General features: G+C 42.4%; 1 protein-coding gene across 1 annotated transcript in view; it reads left to right on the top strand.

Moving 5' to 3' along the window:
* The window catches only part of LOC137623434 (ATP-dependent RNA helicase TDRD9-like), a 314903-nt gene that overhangs the window by 247731 nt on the left and 45426 nt on the right, over nucleotides 1-21746 (top strand). Inside the window, exon 7 of the mRNA XM_068354268.1 lies at nucleotides 20426-20596. Within this exon, the coding sequence (XP_068210369.1) occupies nucleotides 20426-20596 (171 nt within the window). The remainder of the gene's footprint in view (nucleotides 1-20425; nucleotides 20597-21746) is intronic.

The following is a 21746-nucleotide window of genomic DNA, read 5'->3' as shown; positions in this document are numbered from 1 at the left end:
TAATATACCATCATTAACACTACCATTACAATTATCGTAAGGTTGGAGAGAGATAAAGATTGCCGAGAACGTAACCACATTTCTGTTTACATTTTGTCAGCTGGACTCGCACAGTTAACAGTTGATTTCATTGTTGATGTGGAATTTTATCCTTAAATAGGCTATTCATTATGAAATTATGTTAATGAAATGTAATGTTAATATTGTTTTGTAACATTATAAATCACCGTATTTAGGGCTACCAATATACTTAAAAAGACAATAGATTTGATACATTTTGTAGTGCTTGACTCGCGAACTTTGAACAGCCTCGCAGATACAGAAAATTTATTTTTGAAAAATAGCGATCGCGGAAAAGGGGAATCGTGTAATTCGAACACGCTTAATTCGGGACCCTACTGTATATATATATATATATATATATATATATATATATATATATATATATATATATATATATATTATATATATATATACATGTATGTACATTTTATATATATACAGTGATACCTCGGTACTCGACCATAATCCGTTCGAGATCCGTGTTCGACCTCCGATTTGTTCGAGTACCGAATTTTTTTTCCCCATAAGAAATAATGGTATATATTCTATTCCGTTCCCAAGCACTCGAACAGGCCCAAAATATTAATAAAACGTGTACCTAAACAACAATAATTATCTAAATGTGTATGAAATTGGTCAGAAAATCCTATAAAACAATTTTAAACCATTTACTGTACTAAAATAAAACAATTTTAAACCATTTTCTGTACTGTAGTGAACATACCTTTGAGCAGCGGTTCGATGGCATACAGGGATGGATGTGGAGAGGATGGAAGGGGGAGGTTACTGCTTGGAAGGAGAGTCCCCTTCCATGATGTGGCGGGGTAGTTCTCCTTCAGGAGTTGTTTCTCTCTCCAATGAAAGGGTGGGCAGATCTATTTCAGGGGTTTCTTCTCTTCTTTGTCTCTTCTTTGGAGGAGAAACAGGCTTTGATGTAGCAGCTTTCTTTTCTTTTGTGAAAAACTGGTCTATTGTTAATTGTTTCTTCCTCCTCTGCAGTATTCTTCGAAAATGATACATGACACTATCATTAAACATATGCACTGCCCGGTTTGCTACTGCAATTTCTGGGTGGTATTTTTCAGCAAAAGCCTGCACATCTGCCCACTTGGAACAAATTTCATTGATGAGAGAACTTGGAACATCCTCCCTTACCTCATCCTCTTCTGAAGATTCCTGCTCCACAATCAGATCCTGCTGCTGTTGTTGTTGCAGGTGCAACAATTCCTCCACAGTCAACTCGGTAGAATGGCTTTCTACAAGCTCATCAATATCATCCTTGTCGACCTCAAGCCCCAAACTCCTGCCCATGACAACAATTTCCTCAACGACATCAGTGTCATCAGAAATTACAGGGGTAGCAGTGCTTGGACCCGCCTCTGGTTGGAAACCTTCAAACTCCCTCTCTGTGACACATGATGGCCACAGCTTACGCCAGGCAGAGTTCAATGTCCTATAGGTCACACCTCGCCAAGCTTGGTCAATCATGTTAACAGAGTTGAGGATGCTGAAGTGTTCCTTCCAGAATTCCTTTAGGGTCAACTTCGTGTCACTGGTCACTTCAAAACACTTTCTGAAAAGGGCCTTGGTATAGAGTTTTTTGAAGTTTGAAATGACCTGTTGGTCCATGGGCTGGAGTATGGGAGTAGTATTGGGGGGCAAGAATTTGATTTTGATAAAGCTGTATTCTTCTTTCAAGTCATCCTCGAGACCTGGAGGATGTGCAGGAGCATTGTCCATAACCAGAAGACATTTCATTGGCAAGCTCTTTTCAATGAGGTAAGCCTTAACCTGGGGGGCAAACACTTCGTTTATCCACTCAGTAAAGAATTGTCTTGTGACCCAAGATTTAGTGTTCGAGCGCCACATAACTGGTAGTGCACTTTTACAAATATTATTTCGTTTGAACACCCGGGGGTTGTCCGAGTGGTACACTAACAAGGGTTTGATCTTGCAATCGCCACTTGCATTTGCACACAGCAACAATGTTAGCCTATCTTTCATTGGCTTGTGACCTGGCATCTTCGTCTCGTCCTTGGTAATGTACGTATTGGCTGGCATTTTCTTCCAAAATAACCCAGTCTCATCACAATTAAAGACTTGTTGTGCGATCAAATTTTGTTCATTTATGTACCGATCGAATTCCCCCACGTATTTATCGGCTGCAATTTGATCCGAACTAGCTGCCTCCCCATGCCTAGTAACACGATGAATACCTGTTCTATTACGAAACTTTTCAAACCAACCCCTGCTCGCTTTAAATGTAAATGAATCACTTTCACTGGTACTCGGACTTTTCTTCACTAATTCTTCATAGATATGCAACGCTTTTTCACAAATGAACGCTTCACTAACACTTTCCCCGGCCAACTGTTTTTCTTTAATAAATATTAAAAGCAACTTTTCCATCTCCTCAATCACTTGTGGCCTTTGCTTAGTTACCGCCGTAACTCCCGTTGCAACATTCGCCTTCTTAATCATTTCTTTATGCTTTAAAAACGTAGAAATGGTCGACTTCGCCATTCCGTATTCTACCGCTAAATCGGACACTCGTACACCATTCTCATATTTCGCTATAATTTCCTTCTTCAACTCGATCGTTGTTCGCACTGTTTTCCTCTTCTCCTTCCCCTTAACACTCATTACTTTCTTGGGACTCATTATGAAAGCTAAAAAAGCAATTAAAAGCACTGAAAATCACTAAATCACAACGAATGCTGATCGCGCGTTGTCTGAGTGACGCTCTCGAGAGAACTGATGCTTCCCGAACAAGCGAGAGTGGCCGAGATGGCGCGATCATCACAAAGCCCATGCGGTCGTCACGTGTTCGGCTGGTCGAGTACCGAATTTTTGGTCGAGCACCGCAGCAAAAATTTCTCGAAAATTTTGGTCGAACTCCGAATTGTTCGAGTATAGAGTCGTTCGACTACCGAGGTATCACTGTATATATATATATATATATATATATATGTATATATATATATATATATATATATATATATATATATATATATATATATATATTTATATTTATTTTTGGGCTCAGGCCATGTCGTCCTGATGGAAGGTTCCTAAGAGTAGCTTCTTAGGGATATTTGACTACAGTGATATTCCCAGAGAATTTACCTTTAGGTCTCCAGAATTCTAACTCCTGGCGCGAATATCCTTGAATTTCTCTCAAGGATACCGCATAATATCAGGGGACGTATTCTTGACACGCCACATAGCAATCTGCACCCCGAATAGCATTTACGCTTCGAGGGGAAAGTGGCAGAATTTGAATGGGAGCCGTATCAAGGTTACCCTAGTTCCCATACTACCACCGAGTATCACAAAAGCGCCATATCCAAGATGGCGGACATTCCTAATTCTGTAGCTATTTCGCACGGTGGTGTTCCCTGTTGATCTGACATTTTCGATCGATTTTCAAGGATTATTATGCAATCACCAGCTTCTTTCGCCTCTGGAAAGTTGAGTATTGATTCTTTACAATGTGTGTAATTTAGCTCCTGTTTCACAGTGAAATTAGAGTAATGTATTGTGATTAGGAGCTAGGCCTGTTACCGGAGGCGTCAGGGGCACTGTCGTTCGTTAGGCATGTGTTATTTAGTTAGTAGAACGACATTCCCGGCTAAAATAGCATTAATAAATTAATTATGAAAGCTATTTATGCAATTTATACTTGTAAAGATATTTATATGCATAATTTTCCTTTTTCTATGTCGATCGTATATGTCAGAGTTTCGGTGATTTATGTAACCAAGATCTCGTCTTGCCTAGGTAACCTAACCTAGGCGACATAGTATACTTTTGATATTCCCCCCGTTACCCTCTAGTATTGGTTTATCAATTCATCGGAGATTGATATCTCCTAGAATTTTTATGAAACCGATACTCGTCTCTAGTAGAGATTTAAGGGTAATCTCTCTTCCCTCTGGGTGTAGCCATAGGCTACAACCCTAGTGGGTCGTGCCTCAAGTTTTCATTCAGGCATGACTAGCCTAGGGTTTTCTGTCTCATCCCTTAACCGCAAATGGCAGGTTTTGGGATTTGGTCAGAACCTCAGAGTATTTAGTCTTATGCCAACAGTCGGCCAGCAGGGTGAGTAGTCATCTCCTGCCGGCTAGGCTGCCGACATAGGAGGCTAGCCCTCCCTAGGCCGCACCTGAAGTGGTTGTATGATGCCGCCACCTTCTCCCTGCGGCCTAGTAGACTAGTCCTGTGCTCGCAGACCCTAGGCTGAAGAGTAGTTATTCTTCTGAGGCCTAGGATGGCGCCGGCACTGGAATTCTGTTTCTCTCTTGTTGAGAGGACGCGGCATTGCTGCCGTCCCCTTAACTGTATTGGCAGACCCTAGGTTGGAGAATAGAAGATTCTCCTGCCGCCTAGGATGGCGCCGATACTGAAACATAGTTTCTTAAGGGTGTGTAGGATCGGCAACCTTGCCGGCTCCTTCCACACCTTATACAGGACCCTTTTCCCTCCCCCTCTGTTCTTTTATGATGGGCCAGTGGGTTGCGGGGGACGGCCAGACTCCTTCTCTGCAGCTGTTGTCCGGCTGCCTGCGGCTATGCCAGCTACCGGCAGCCATGACAACTGCCGGCGGCCATGTTGGCTGTCGGCGACCATGTGTTACACAAACTGTCGGCGGCTATGACGGCTGCTGGCAGCTATGCAAGCTGCTGGTAGCCATGTCATCTGTCGGCAGCCATGATGATGGCTGTGGGTGGAAAGTCCCTTCTGTCACCAAGGTTCTCCAGTCCTCCCTTGGACTGCTGGCCACAAGTTCTGTTGCCATGTTATTAGCGTGGCCGGTGGTAGGCCAGCCAGACCGGCACAGATAGGTGCTGACTCAGCTGGCAGTACGCCGACTGTACTAGTGCTGGCGGGGGCTAGACTGCCAGCTATGTGCTGGCTGGACCTTGCTGGCGTTGGTACTTGTGGTTGGATGGAAGCCTGAATGTTACATTCTCCTCTTCCATTCGGACCTTCTTTCTGGAGTAAGGCAGCAAGTTAGACTTGTAAATCCTTAATTAGTGTATACATACACAGTAATAAGGCAGCCTTCAATCCATGCTCTCTCTCTCTCTCTCTCTCTCTCTCTCTCTCTCTCTCTCTCTCTCTCTTTTAGCTAGCATGCTGGCTGTGCCGGCAGGGACTAGCCATGCCGGCTGAATTACAGTATATGTTTATACAGGTAGTCAGTATATTTGCAGTATAGGATATACTGCAGATAGGAAAACTATTGTATATATTATACTAGTAGTTATTTTCCAATATATCTTGGGTATTCTTGCCCGGGTGTATGCTGAGACCAATCCTATATTGAAAGAATAGAATTTCTTCAATATTCTGATTAGAAATCAGTTTTCATATTACCCTATAATATTAAATATTTTAAAGGGCTGGTGGTATTACACTTCTAACTCTAAAGGGGTAGAACCCTTATCCTTGAGTCTCCGTGATCAGGAATCTCTATGGTTTTAATATTGTAAGGGAGGTCACAGCAAATGGGCTGGGTAGGATACACAAATATATGTCTTATATTTCCTAGTCCAGTTGGCGTCATGCCGGCTGGACTGTGCCGTCAGATGCTTGCCACAACGGCAGCACACTGGCTGAACTACAGTATATAATTATACAGTAGTCAGTAATTTACAATATAGTATATACTGCAAACAGAAAACTATAGTATGATTATACAGTAGTTAGTTTCTAACATATCTTGGTTACCCTTGTGTGGGCTTCTGTTGGGACCGTTCCAATATTGAAAGAATAGAATTCCTTCAATACTCTGATTAGAAATCAGTCATCCTTACCCCACAGTGTTAAGAATAAAAAGGGGCAGTGATTTGTACACTTCTCTACTCCTAGGGATTAGAACCCTTTCGTTGGAGTTTCTTGATAGAGGAATCTCCTTATAGTTAATACTGAGGGGAGGTAACAGCATTTGCTTGCAGGGGATACACAAGTATGTGTCTCCCACTTTCCCTTTCTAGCTTACTATCCTAAGGTATTTTAGTTAAAAGATGACTTTTACATATTGCTTATCAGTGAGATAATCAATTGTATACTCATTCTGCTTTCCTTTCTTTACAGGAGGAACCCCAGATGACATGTGTTGCAGTCTTCTGCAATATCAAGAGTAAGTGTTTTCATGGTCATAATACATGCAGGTTTCATGCCCCCTGCAATATTATTTCCAAATCCCTACATTATTGGAACCTGCAAGTTTGCAATGTATGTCGGACCTTAATGTCCGATGGTTTCGAGTATCCCAAGTCGATAGAGTCTAGGGATGCAGCTCGTAACAAACTACGCAACTGGGTGAGAGGCTTCCAGAAAATCTCTCTGGGACCATACCTACCTAATGATAGGATGCGTAACCTACTATTCCCGAAAGCAAGTAAGGAATTAGTGGTGCCCCAGGCACGATTCACACCTCCCTTGCGGCCGGATGGTCTTGGGGACGGAGGGCAGGAAGCCCCCACGGGAAGAGGTGGATAATGTTGTGTCGGAATTGCTTCCGTCTGTGCCGGCTCTAGAGCCATTATCCGTTTTACCCCCACCATAAGGTTGGTCTCATTCTTTTGGAAAATGCCTGAAATTTCTCATAAAATTATCAAAAATATGTAAAAATATGTAATTAACAGTGTTTTGCAAGAACATACCGGTACGTCCTTTGGGGGTGAAAGGGTTAAAATCGACATCTTCACCCTCTACCCCTCTATTAGACGGAATGGACCAATTATGGGCCCATATGAAAGGTCTAATAGAAAACTCTGGCAAACAAGATGAAAAGGAGGAAGCAAAATGCAAGATAGAGCTCTGTGATGCTCCACTTGTCGCTCCCCAAGGGTCAGACAAACGACCCAGAGACCAAGACCTGCTGACATGCTCCAAAACCAATCCTTGGAGGTTTGCGGAGCTTATGCCGATTTTAAATGGCAAACTCTACATCTCGAAGAAGATGGGTGCTGTTCCTTTGGACAAAATCCTGTTTTGGCCAAACTTTGACGCTTTCCCTAATTGCTTCATTCAACTGAGACATGAACCAACGTCAAGAAAAGAAACGGAACTGAAGGAGGTCATGATTCTCGACCATGATAAGGCAAAGGCTATCTTGTCAAGTAGCCTGAGCAAGGCGGGTTACTCATGTCGAAAGTATTCGCACCAGGTAACAGACACCCTTCCTTTCTTGCTCCTGCTTCAATATCATTCCCCTTTACGTGGAAGGCATTTAAATCTGTTGCCAAAGCAGTGGAGGCACGTAGACCATGTCCTGCACTTGAGTGCAAGCCTCTGTCACCAGCCTTCCCCAGGCAGGAGAAGGATTGGAAGGAAGTCCACTTAACCTTTTCAGTAGGAATACTAGACGCGGACGTTGCCAGTCGACAGTTTAACGAGAATCTCCCTAAACTATCCGAGTTTCTCTTGTATAACGAACAAGAGACAAAGGAGAGACTTGCAGCCTCCCTATCCCCACAAAACTGTATAGAGTTGTGTTCAACCCACCAAAGTACCCCAGACATGCTCATGGTCTTGGCCAAAATGCATATGGCCACCTTAGTAAAAGACCTTTATGAAGGCTAGGAGAGCCTGTAGGGAGTTTGTGTTCGCTGCTGCAACAGTGAAACACGAAACCAGGAAGCTGATATCTTCCAACATCTGGGGTAGAGACCTCTCTCCAAACGAGGTAGTTAGAAAGGTGATTAAGAAGGCCACCACGGAGAATGTAGGACTTCTCCAAATGTGGGGCATCCTTTCAAAGAGAAAGTCTTCCATGGTTGTGGGTCCCCAACCTAAAGGAAGACGGAAAAGTCTGGAAATATCTCTCGGGCTGTTCAACAACATCCCACAGTTGCAGTGACCACGGTGCTACAGGCAAGCGGTCGAATATGTAAACCTTCTAATCAGACGAAGAAAAGAGACACTTTTGGTAGGAGGGAGGTTCCTTTAGGATCGCTGGACTTTCGATCCTTGGGTCCAAGCCCTAATCAAGATGAGACTAGGATGGGAGATAGACATGCCTCCACCATCGTTTCCTCAACTCTTCCTATACTACAAAACCCTCCTGGAAGAGTATACCTTATAGTACAGCGGCATAGCAGACCAATTGTTCAAATTGGTCTAAAAGCACCAAAATTGGCACACATGTAGATTAATATATTCTAAACATTTTTGGATATGGAGGCATTCAAGATTAGCCCTTAGGAAGATATGGCGGCCATTGTTCAAAATGGCCGCCATTTAACATTAGCGTCATTACATAGACTTCATTATGTGTCGTTAGTTTGGTGCTAGATGGGCCAAAATTCCCTTTTTTTACATCAGAATTAACATCAATAAATGTTTAACAGATATTTAGATGAATCTTCTCAAAAATGGCCCCCAAACTGGCCGCCATTTTGTGGAAAAAGTGGACATTTGATGAAGATTTCAATACTCAATGACATAATACCTCTAATAACCAGTACCTGATTTCAGGAACACACTTTAATTGCTCAAGTTGCTTTTTTATTTCAAATTGCTGGCAAAATTGCTAGTCAAAATAATACACAGAGTACGGGAAGTTTACAGTATGGTCAGATTGTAGTTATATAGTCGACCAAAAGCCCAGTCTCTAGGCACAGTACTTGTGTAATCCTGCAGTACATACATGTAATACAATAACGTAGATTTTGCCACACTATGTTAATTATGATTCCGAACTTTTCAAATCTGGTCACCAGAATTATGAATGTCTACAGATCATAATGTTGGTTAGCAAGTTTTCTGTCCCAATCTACTGGCATTCGCCTTCACAGAAACATAGACCAGTGCATTGCAGTGAAGCGTTCTTGCACTTGCAGCGGTTTTTGCAGCCTTTCTTGCATCCGCAAGACACCAGCTCATAGCAGGCCTTGGATGCCTCAGGGAGTGTGGTCCAGAGTGGTGTGTAGAGCCCATCATCACTCCGATGCCAGCCCCAGTCTGTTGGTGGAGGGAGCACGGGCGTTGGTACCAATGCCTGGCCCCAGACATGACCACCCTGAAGGGCAGATCTCTTCACATGCTGCTCCAGAGCAGCGTAGGTTGGCGGGATGTTCTGAACAGAGTTCGTCTTTGCAAAGAGCTGCTTTCTCGCCTTGTTGACGTCCTTGCATTTGCTTGTGCGGTCATACAGGAGTATGACAAACCTCTCGATGACATGCATTGTATCCTCTTGGATGCTTGTGGGTGCATTTGCCAGACTCAGCAGGGCATCAGTGAGTTCTGGCAGCGTGTTCCATGTTGCCCAGGCAGATTTCTTCCCATGTCCGACGAAGGCTGACACAGTATCACACCCTGTGATGGCATGAAACATTGGAAGAGCACATGCCTTCTCTGGACCAAGGGAGGAAGCTATTTCATGGGCTGCAATGTAGCGGTAGTTCTTGCCTGTCCCAAAGGCTACCCAGAGTTCGTCTCCAGCTGGTAGTTTCTGGACTACCATCACTGCTAGGACCACGACGTCACTGTCTACTGTTCGAACCTGTATCTGGTGGTGACCATGTTGTGCAGCATGTGCTACATGTAGCATCATGCGGGTGTCTGCCTCTTCTTGGTTGCATGGTGCGAGTGAGTTGACATCCTCTTGCTGTGGAACACAGATCACCTGCTCCCCATCAGTGACGACCAGTTCCTTGCCTTCTTCTTGAAAGGACTCTGCAAGCATGGTGGAGAGGTAGCTGAAGAGCTCCACTTTGTTGCTATCAACTCGCAGGAAACTTTGCCAATTTCCTGGTATGACTGCTGAGTCGACAACACGCCGACGTACTCCCTTTCCACGCTGTTCTCTGGTTGATGCCTTCAGGGAATCTGCTCTGTAGCTGTCCCACACAAGGTCAAGACGTGATACATGTTGGAAACGTTGTACAACGTATGGGATGAACACTTGCTGTGCATATTCCTCGAACGTGTTGGCAGTACCCGGCTTCAACATCTGTACGATTACTGCTCCATCGAGGACAACAGCAGTGACAGTAGGAGCTTCAAACTGAGGCTCAGCATGGCCTTCAAGGCACACCAGCAAGTCACTCTTGCTCCCTAGGTACAGTCTCCCTCCGTCAGATAAAGCTGGAGGGCATTGCTGATTTTCATGCCTGAAGAACTCTTCTAGATTCCCATCACGGGTCTGGCAGCCGATATATAATCGTGCGAAGAGCGCAACATCATTCTTCAGAGATTTGACCTGTTCTTTTCCTTTGGGTATATTGGGTCCTCTCTTGGTCGCAAACAGTGGTAGCTTGTTCCGGTGGATTGCCACCTCAATGGACTTGGTTCTGTCCACGATGCATTCCTTTGAGAATGCTTCAAACTGGTCTTGGCCAATCTGCTTGGCGTTACGGACTGTTTCCATGACTGCAGGGTCTGCGATCTCCTTTGTGTCGAGCACCAGCAAGTCCTGACTGTCCTCCTCGAAAGGGTTGCCCAGCTCTTCAATGACGGCCACGAGTGAGCGCACATCTCTGGCAAAAGTGTTCTGCACACTTGGTGTCTCTTCGTGGTGACGTGTCTCCTCTTGATCGTGTGGATGCAGATTGAAGTCGTCAAATTCCACAATCACTCTAGCAACCTCCGGTCCGGCAACCATCCAGCGCCTCAGTGCAGTTGGATTGTCTGTGAGGCCGATGGCTCCTCCATCACCCTTGACATACGCGTTGTTCTGCTCATGTCCTTGGTCAAGAGGGATTGCTGAAAAGATCCTCTTGGTCTTCTGGACTGTGAAGTGTCCCTTGCTAAACTCTGTGAAGACGTCTGGATGTTTGTTTGCCAGTTCTGCCATGTCCCGTAGATGCACTGGTATCCATCGGGCATAGTTCGTGTGGTCTAGTGCGAAGAACCACGGAGCCAGTTCTGTCAGAGCATCCAGTTACCTGCTAAAATTGGCTTCTCTCAGAGATCGCACATAGATCAGAGTGGACAGCTCCAGTGCCAAGACTGTTGACCAGTACTGAAACTGCGGATAACTCTGTTCTCTCTGACTGCACCAGTCTTCGAAGCTTTCAGGGTGCTCATCATTTTCTGTATTGGTGGTGCTGTACTTGTCATAGGCACGCCGTTGGAGATTATACAACGCAGCCGCTGTGACTTGGTGTGCTCTTCTGGTGCGTGTGACGTGAGCTGCTCGAAGAAATGAGTCTGCTATTCCTTCAGTTGTGATCTCTGCTTGTACCAGTGCTTGGGTCCACCCACTTCCCTGCAACCAGTCACCCAGGGTCTTCAGTGCCGTCATCTCAATATGCAACCCCCCAAACATCACCACCAGTTGGTCTTCTCCATATGTGTTTGGCCACTTCCACTGGATCTGTTTTGCTAGAGTGAATAGTGGCTGGTCGCAAGTCAGAACTGGAGTTTGGCCTGGGTTGAGATGTTTAACTGCACTCCTGACTACATCAATAGAGTGTCTGATCATTGCCACAGTGTGAGCACTCTCCTGGAACAAGGGAAGCAGGGACGTTGGTGTGATGACTGGTTGCTTTGGATCTTGGTGCCTTGCATGGTATGCAGCCCATGATGTGTTTTCACAGGCCTCAACATCATCTTTGAGAACACTTCTCGTGTTCTCCAGCCACATATACTCATCTTCTATGTGCTGCTCACAGTTGTGGCGTCTAAGAGAGGTCACAGAAGTAGCTGGGATCATTTGCCCTTTGACAGAAGAAGCAACAGGACGTACATCCGTGTAATATTCTGGTAGAGGCTCAACCGTCTTTGATCCAGTATCACGCCCAGTGAGAGCAATGCTACGATCCACTCCCTCATCTGCACACGTTGGGTGTTGAAAAAGCGAGATTCCTGTTCCATGGAATGAATTCTTGGCTGTGGTGGCACTTGGGTTGTGGTCAATGTTGTCCACAGCCGCAGTTGTGAACACATTGCTACGCAGGGTAGGCGGGCAGACCACTTCCTCTATGCGGTACAGCTGACACACGCTGTTTCCCATCTGGGCAGAAAGACGTAGGACTCTGTCATATGAGATGCTTAGGCCCAGAGAGAAGAGCTTGTCCACAAGTCCTCTCTTGCGTGTTTCAGCATACAGCATCAGCCCAACATAGGTTGGAAGAGGAGTTTCTTGAGACGTACTGTGTCTGACAGCTGGAGGCTCCTGTGTCTTGGTTGCTCCCTGCTTCCGACTTTGCTTGACACTGTTGAACTTGAGAAGCTGCGCAATGGAAAGAGCTGCTTGTGTTGAAGAGGAATGGCTTTGATTCTTGATGGTGGGGCCATCCAGCACCATATTTACCATTGCAACTAGTACGTTTGGCACAGAGTCCTCCTGACAGCCGCCCGGGAATGATCCACGGAATTGGTAAGTGTCTTCAAACATATATCGACGAACTATCTGTGCAGCACGCGCAAGGTGAACTGCCTCAGTGTCACAGTCTTGCTCGCAGGCTTTGCCTAGCGCTTCACCAATGTCTTCATCAAACGCTAGTAAAACATCTCGGCCTTTGCTGTGGGATCTCAGGCCTGGTATCTGGGCTAACAGGCGCTCTTTCAGCCTTGTGCTATTAACTTTCTGGCACAAAACAACCCCGAGCTGTTCCATTCTTGTTGTGTATAGCTTTACAAGTTCTGCGAGTCTGAAGACTGGGGTGGTGCCCTCTTCTAGGTGGGTTTCCTCGATATACAGGACCAGTTCAGCCAGTACGATTCTTGACATTACACCTTCATGGTCAGTTTTCTGCTCGGCTTCTACAGTGGTCTTTGCACGATAGTAAAGAGCCAACAAACACTTGGAATGGTACTTGGCCTCCAGAGCCACCATATCACCCATGCTGAGCCTGGCTATGAGTTCATTGTCCCCAACTTGCGCTGCACACTTCCGTACGCGTGTGTCCACCTGGAAGGTTGTTACTTCATGTAGGGTCTCTGTGCCAGACTTTCCACAGAAAAAGCAGGAGGTGCCGCTGGTAGTGGCTTCTGAAGAGTGTGTTCTGGCGCGCTTGGCCTGGACATTGTCAGTACTATCAAATGCTGAGCTGCTTGCGATGCGTCTCTTCTCTGCTCTTCGTAGCATTGTGTTATTGTATTTGAGCATACATGTTTTATGCCACTTGGCCTGGTGGGCAACCATTGTCGCCTCAACACCTTGTCCTTCATCTAGTCTCTGTAACTGAACAGTTCTTGGCAGTTCTCCGAGTTCATCAAATTTGACCAAGTTTGCAGCCATTGTCGTGTATCCACTCCCAGGGTCTCGGCGTTTAGACAGTACTGGGCAGACAAGTGACTCTGTTGTCTCCTCTTGACATACAAGACACAGCTTCCAGTTTGTCTCAGGAGGTGTTGTGGGAGTACGTTGCTCAAAAGTATCGACCAGTTGGAACTTCTTTGCCATGGCTGCAGTCTGGAACAACGTGTCTCTGATGTCAGGTGGTGCTGCTGCTGCCTCACCTGCAAAGACACAAAACACCACCATGTTACCACAAGTTACTACTACAAGCACCATGACTATCAACACTATACTATTACTGCAGCCGCCGTCACTGCCACCAACGCTGCCGCTGCAAAGTAAAATTCATTTTCTTGTGAAATGGTAGCCAAATTATTTGGTAAGCACAGAAGTATGTGTAATTTTACAATACTTATCACCTCTAGCACACTTATCACCTTTAGCATCCACAAAAAGACAAATTATGGTACATATTCAATGACGCTAACGGTAAATAGCGGCCATTTTTCAAAATGGCCGCCAAATGTGCTACGGGGAGAATCTTGAATGCCTCCATATCCAAAATTGTTCAGAATGTATTAATCCACATGTGTGCCAATTTTGGTGCTTTTAGAACAATTTGAACAATTGGTTTCATATTTCTTACTATGCCGCTGGGCTATTAGAGCTCTAGAGCATACAGGTGGTGAGGAAAGTATATTCCATCGAATTCCAGGGAAGGCTGTTTGGTGTTCACGAGAAGGACTCAAGAAAACTCAGAGTCATTCTGGACTTGTCGCCACTCAACAAGTTCAAATAAAACAGCAAGTTCAGAATGTTAATCCTTCTGAGCATAAGGACCCTGTTTCAAAAAGGGGTGTTCGCAGTCTTGTCAGACCTGAAAGAGGTCTATTGGCAACTTCCAGTCAGTCACCCATTCCCCTCCTACCTAGGATTCAAGTTACAGAGAATAACGTATATCCTAGGAGAGATACATGTCGGACTAAATACAGTCCTCAGTATCTTCACGGGATTAGCAGACACAGTCACGCAAAAACCAAGCCTAGAAATGGTTCAGGCAACAATGTACCTGGACGAAAGGCTGGGGTGGGCAACACCAGAAGTGGCTGGTCTATGAGCATCCAAGAAAGTGATACGGTTCCCGGAACATCGGGGATGCAAGATAAGCTCCAAGAAGTCTCGATTCTCTCCAGCTCAAAGGCTTCAATGGCTTAAAAACCATTGAAACCTGTGGTCACACCAACTCCCTTTTCTTTTGGGGATGGAAAAGGAAATCGCAGGGTCGGACAAGAGACGCTGGTAATCAGTCAGGATTCCAAGACGCTAGCAGGGAGGAGTTCTGAACTCTCTCCAGTTCGCAATAGTGACAGACCCAGTGCTAAGAGCACAGCTGAAAGATACGTCAAGAGTCTGGAGAAGATACGCATCAAACGTTCGAAGAGATCTAAAAAGATCGATATCAGTCCTTCCTTAATTTTCCTAACAGGAATCAAAGGCCAAAAGTCCCAAGACCATGTTGGTCCTGTTATGGGTGGAGAAACTCTCTATACGCAGATCAGACCTCCTAAGGCTGATCTGGGACATCGAAGCGATAATGAGACATCAGAATCGACAATGCTAGAGAACGTCTCATACAGTCTAGGTGACGTTAACATTCCCTTACCTAAAGGGATGGCACCTGTCAGCAGTTCATGTGCAATCGATCCGCAATGTGACAGTGGATGCTCTACTCGGGCTCAAGCCGGTAGAGTTAGAATGGTCCACAGACGCAGACCTATTCTCTCCCAGATGGGAACAAGTCCCCGAGCTGCAGATCGACCTCTTCATCACGAGTGTCTTCAAGAAACTACCTCGATATGTAGCCCCATACGAGGATCCTCTTGTGGAGATAAGACATCATGTCTCTATTATAGAGGGGATGGACTCAGGAATTCCTGTTCATCCCATCCGATCTCCTGCTGAAGGTCCTCAACATGCTGAGATCCTTCCAGGGAGGAGTGGCTCTGTTGGCTCCCAAGTAGCCTAAGAGTAATCTGTTCCCTTTAGTGAAGGAACTGAAGCTGAGGCTGGCCCTAGTTCTGAACCCAGGACTATCTCAGAAGGTTCAGAAGTTAATTGCCTTCGATTTATCACAGAGAACCCTATCCCTTTATTTCATGATTTTCTTGCCCTAGCAGTTAGGAAAAGATTTGGGATCTCAGAAGGCTATATAGAATTCTTAGAATAATACAAGTCTAAGTCAACGAGAAGACAATATGAGTCTTCTTGGAAAAAGTGGGTTGCTTTTGTAAAAGCAAAAGGACCGAAAGAAATTTCAATGAACTTCTGTCTGTCCTTCTTTGTCCACCTTCATAATCAAGGTCTGGCGGCCAACACGATAACTACGTGCAAGTCAGCCTTGACTAGACCTCTTCTATATGCATTTCAAGTGGATCTGGCGAATGAAATCTTTAATAAGATTCCGAAGGCATGTGCAAGGCTTAGGCCTGCAGCACCACCAAAGCCCATCGCATGGTCTTTGGACAAGGTCCTACATTATGCCTCATCTGTGAACAATGAAGATTGTTCCCTCAAGGATCTAACCCAAAAGCTTATTTTTCTGTTCGCTATAGCCTCTGGGGCTAGAGTTAGTGAAATAGTGGCCCTATCTAGAGATGAAGGCCACATTCAGTTCACAGAAGCGGGAGAACTAAATCTTTTTCCTGATCTAACCCTTCTCGCTAAGAACGAGCTACCCACTAAGAGGTGGGGTCCCTGGAGAATCTGCCCTCTGAAGGAAGATGTCTCTCTATGTCCTGTAGAGTGTCTAAAGGTCTATCTTCTTAGAACTTCAGACTTCAGGGGAGGACAGCTCTTTAAAGGAGAAACCTCTGGATCAAACTTATCCCTAAAACAACTGAGGGCGAAGCTCACCTACTTTATTCGCAGAGCAGATCCTGACAATACTTCCGCAGGTCATGATCCGAGAAAAATTGCTTCATCACTGAACTTTTTTCAGTATATGGACTTTGGGCGTCTTCGCTCATATACTGGATGGAAATCATCCAAAGTGTTCTACAAACACTATGCTAAGCAGGTCCATGAAATGAAGCATTATGTGGTGGCGGCAGGTAGTTTATTAAAACCTGTCATCTAATTCTGCGATGAACAGTTAATTGATTGGGACTGTCAATTAAAGTGAGAAGGGGTCAGCACTTTTAATGTGACCTCCTTTTGAATGAGTGTTACCATGGTGACACTAACTCTGTTCAAAATCTCAGGTGTAGAATTATACAGATAGCACTAGTGCCGTGTGTACGTAGTACATAGTGTTGATAGAATATAACAAGTACAGAAATTATGAAGAGAAATTTTATTAAAAACTTTTCTTCAGTCTGAGAGTGGCACTCGCCATTTCTTCCCTTTCAAAAGGAAAAATAATTTCTCTATATGTCGCATGTATAATTCCTTTATCATGCTACATTCATTTTACTTGTTAATTCATTTAGTCATTTATTAGAAATAAATGTCTATTAGAATGTAATTGCGTCCTAATTTGCCCGACAATCGCATGTTTAAGATGCCAGAGTTCTTGGACTTAACTGATGTAAGTAGACTTCATATCATTGTATACTTGCAAAAATGGATATAATGGACACTGATATTGATTCGACAATATATACAAACCATGAGACTGTTTGTATAGCCAGTGTATACTTATGTTTGTTCATACAATATCTGCTAACTTTGAGGCCCCTTTTCTACCGTCTAGAATGACTCTTCCCTGTAGGGGGCAGGAAGCACTATCATCGTTTATGATTAGTGATGATGACGGATAATGGTATCGTCATTTGTCTCAAATGGTCCAAATGACCATGGAAATATTGTCCCAAGGTTAAGGCACTGATGAAAATCCACAGATACATTAATACTCTGGTATGCTTCCATCAGGATGACATGGCCTGAGCCCAAAAAACGGATTTTGAGTGAAGCGAAAAATCTATTTTTGGGTGAGATAGCCATGTCGTCCTGATGGACCCACCCTTCTTTTCTAAAGAAAAGATCTTCATAGTATCCCTCCCGAAACTACTGTATCTGTAGCACCATGCTCAATGCTACAAGGAATGTCCGCCATCTTGGATATGGCGCTGTTGTGATACTCAGTAGTAGTATGGGAACTAGGATAACCTTGATACGGCTCCCCTTGGAATTCTGCCACTTTCCCCCTCGAAGCGTAAACACTATTCGGGGTGCAGATTGCTACGTGGCGTGTCAAGAATACGTCCCCTGATATTATGTGATATCCTTGAGAGAAATTTAAGGATATTCGCGCCAGGAGTTAGAATGCTGGAGACCTAAAGGTAAATTCTCTGGGAATATCACTGTAGTCAAATATCCCTAGGAAGCTACTCTTTGGAACCTTCCATCAGGACGACATGGCTATCTCACCCAAAAATAGATTTTTCACTTCGCTCAAAATCCGTTATATATATATATATATATATATATATATATATATATATATATATATATATATAGATATATATAATATATATACATATATATATATATATATATATATATATATATATATATATATATATATATATATATATATATATATATATTATGTACAGTGTATATATATATATATATATATATATATATATATATATATATATATATATATATATATATATGTGTGTGTGTGTGTGTGTGTGTGTGTTTGTGTGTGTGTGTATATATATATATATATATATATATATATATATATATATATATATATATATGTATGTATATATATATATGTGTGTATATATATATATGTATATATATATATATATATATATATATATATATATATATATGTGTGTGTGTGTATATATATATATATATATATATATATATATATATATATATATATATATATATATATATATAAATAAATATATATATATAAATATATATATATATATATATATAAATATATATATATATATATATATATATATATGTGTGTGTATACATATATATATGTGTGTGTATATATATATATATATATATATATATATATATATATATTGAAAATCTATTGCGATGTATAGATTTGTCACTAAGCTGGGGAAAGGATAAAAAAATGCAGTGACTCCATGTGCTTTTTGGTAGAGTGATATAGTTTAAGCATTAAGAGAGTTCTTATGATCTTGTCTAACTTATTCTTAACTCTTATACCATGTTACTGTTCACTACATCCGCTGGTTGTCTATTCCAAGTATTTGCTACTTCGTATGTGAAGAAATTGCCACATTGATTGGTGTTGTATCTTTTCAATCCCAGTTTGTTTCTGTTACCTCTCGACTAATTTTTGCAAAGTGTGAATAGATTGTTGTAATCTACATTTGTTATTCCTTTAAGAATTTTGAATGCCTATGTGTATGACTTTAAATTTCCCACAGTTGAAAGGCATCTCTCTCTCTCTCTCTCTCTCTCTCTCTCTCTCTCTCTCTCTCTCTCTCTCTCTCTCTCTCTCTCTCTCTCTCTCTCTCTCTTTATTGGTGCTGATGTAATATTCATTATGAATAGATTTCGAATGTTAAGAAAATTATATAACTGTGCGTCTAATCGCAATAAGGCAGTGTGACTTTGAGATCAGCTGATGCCAACCATAAGTAAATCATAAGCAATTGTTGATTATTGAAATGCTCAAGAAATAAAAAAAATAGATTATGAACATGCTCTAATAAACCACAATTAAACACAATGTCTAATAAAATATGAAGGGTTAATATTGAACTAAGAATTAAATAATGTGTGAAGCTTTAAAAATGAACTACCCGGCCCATATGCGATTGCAAGAGCGAGCACACTCACACATGCACAGAGAAAGAGCTAGAACGATTTTGCATGCTAACTAATAATAATGACTAAAACGAACTATGGAAACTGATTTCCTGTAATATATTGGTGCTGATGTAATGTTCATTATGAAGATATTTCAAAGGAGTTAAGAAATTATATAAAAAAAATATGCCTGTCATATGTATGCCATCTTTTGATAAGGTGGCTAGTGGGACTTTCAGATCAGCTGATCATAACCAAAGGTAAACAAAATTCTTGATTGGTAAAATGCTTCCAAAATTGGAAAATAAAATACAGAAATGCATTATATAATAGAGCATATGATATCCTATGAAACAAGATAATGAAATAATGAATACAGTAAGGAAATATTGATAGAATATGATGGAGATGATTGCCGAATCATGATGCATCATAATAATTCTGTGGAAACTTCACTTTTTGAGTTTAACATACGTCGAAATAGACTTAGGACACATCTCCTGGTCCCTATCTCCGTCGAAGTCGACGACTACCTGTATTGATGTTATAAGCCTCTTGATGTCATATTACTTCACCCTAGTTAAGCTCTGTGAAATAGAACAGAAGGCCCTGCCTCGTATGAGCCGGCTGCACTGTTCACAAATTATTTACTTTGATCTCTTGCTATTAATATAATAATTGTATCTTGGGGATGAAGGGCAAACATACCTCATGGACACTTCCTGCCACCTAAGGATGACTCTCTATTAAAAGACTCATAAGTTTGTATCTGCATTGAAATAAACTATCTCTTTTGTATAATCTTTATTTTTGTTAGCTATACAAACCTGAGTAATTTACCAAAGGTTCCGCCTCAACCACCTCGCAAGTCTTTGACCGGAAGAGTGTTGTGAGGGAACGCTTGATTCAAGCATAACCTGTCATTTGCAGTTGTTACTAAGCAATGCAGCATGACATAATCTACTGATTTCCTTTTGGTTGTCTGGCTGTAGAAATTGAAACTATAAGTAACCCCATTAAATGAATTGGATTTTTATAACTATGAAAAATACGAATTATACAAAATTTGTAGTTTTCACTTAGATCCAGAACAAAAATTGGAATAGAGTTTTTTTTGTTATATATAGGGAGCCCATAAAATCTTTCTGGGTGGGAATGAATTATGCACATGTTCCCTGTTAAAAGTAGTTGTAAAAACATTTGTGAAAAAACTACTTTGTATGATGTTTTAGTCATGAAATTTAGGAAAGTAGGATACTATTTTTTTATAAGCTACCTTATTCCATATAATTAATTTTATGCCCAAAATCTTTTTAGGACAATGCTTTTCTTTCTTTTACAAAGGTGATTTTGATGTCTGCAACCATTGATGCGTTAAAGTTCGCTCAATATTTTGCCACTCCCGTCAAGAGCCAAATGATTCCTGCTCCAATAGTGCCTGTTGGTGATGTCACGGTTCACAGGATTCAGATATTTTACCTGGATTCTTTATCAATAATTTGCAATGAAAAACCGGTAAGTAATTGAATAAAGATATTTTGTTGCCATTTGTTTGCCAGCTTTTTGTTAATCTAGTCTTGAGATTTTTCCAGGTAAGCCTAATCTACCATGTATAGGGAGGTTCGGTTACTTCTTCAGAGTCAATATCTTAAACGTCCAATTTTGTAGCAAGTGCGAGTTGCCGAGGGATTAGTAGTATTTTTGTGGACCAGATACTTGTAGTACTTTAGCTCTGCCTGTACCTCCACAAAAAAATTGTCTGTTTTGATGAGGATGCCTACCCCCATCTTTTATACAATTTAGTTTTTGGGCTCAGCCATGTCGTCCAGATGGAAGGTTCCTTAAGGCAGCTTTGTAAGGGATATTTAGCTACAGTGATACTCCTAGAGAATTAACCTTAGGTCTACAGAATTCTAACTCCTGGCACTAGTATCCTTAATATATCTTTAAGGATATCGCATAATATCAGGGGACGTATTTTATGATACGACGCATGGCAATCTTCACCCCGAATAGATTTTACTTTTTGAGGGAGAAGAGTGGCGAATGAAGGGGAGCCGTTATCAAGGTACCCGGTGGACCCCCTCCCTGTACTACTACGGCGCCTTATTCCTTTCAACATACAGTAGCATTTAAGCACGGTACTCTCCCACGTTTCTCTCGGTGTTGTTACTGTTTTTAAGGATTATTATCATGCAATCTCCAGCATCTTCATTCTCTGGAAAGTTGAGTATTTAATCTTTCCTGTGTATAATTTTTAGCTCCCTTCTCACAGTTAAATTAACATGATTTTGGTGTGTTAAGTGGAGCACTACCATCCCCGGAAGCAGCCATTTTAAGGCCGCTGTCGCATGCCATAAATGCAATTATTTAGGTAGTAGTGCGACGCTCCGGTATTTAGCTATGAAGAATTTTCTAGCTAGTTAGGCAAAATTATACTAGTGAAGATAGCATATACACATATAATTTGTTCCGTAACCGAAATACAAACCACGCTATTTACATGGGGTATTACTTTCGGTGTAGCTGAATGACAGGCCATTAGATTTTTAACGAGGGTTAACTACCCCCTTGCTAGTTAGCAAGGGGGTAGGGGAGGGGTAGCTAGCTACCCCTCCCCCCTCACACACCGGTGAACTGATTCACTTCGCTTTTGGCTCGGGTG

This window comes from Palaemon carinicauda, chromosome 30, assembly GCF_036898095.1.
Source record: "Palaemon carinicauda isolate YSFRI2023 chromosome 30, ASM3689809v2, whole genome shotgun sequence".
NCBI classification, from domain to species: Eukaryota; Metazoa; Arthropoda; class Malacostraca; order Decapoda; family Palaemonidae; genus Palaemon; species Palaemon carinicauda.
This window is presented reverse-complemented; position numbering and strand designations above follow the sequence as displayed.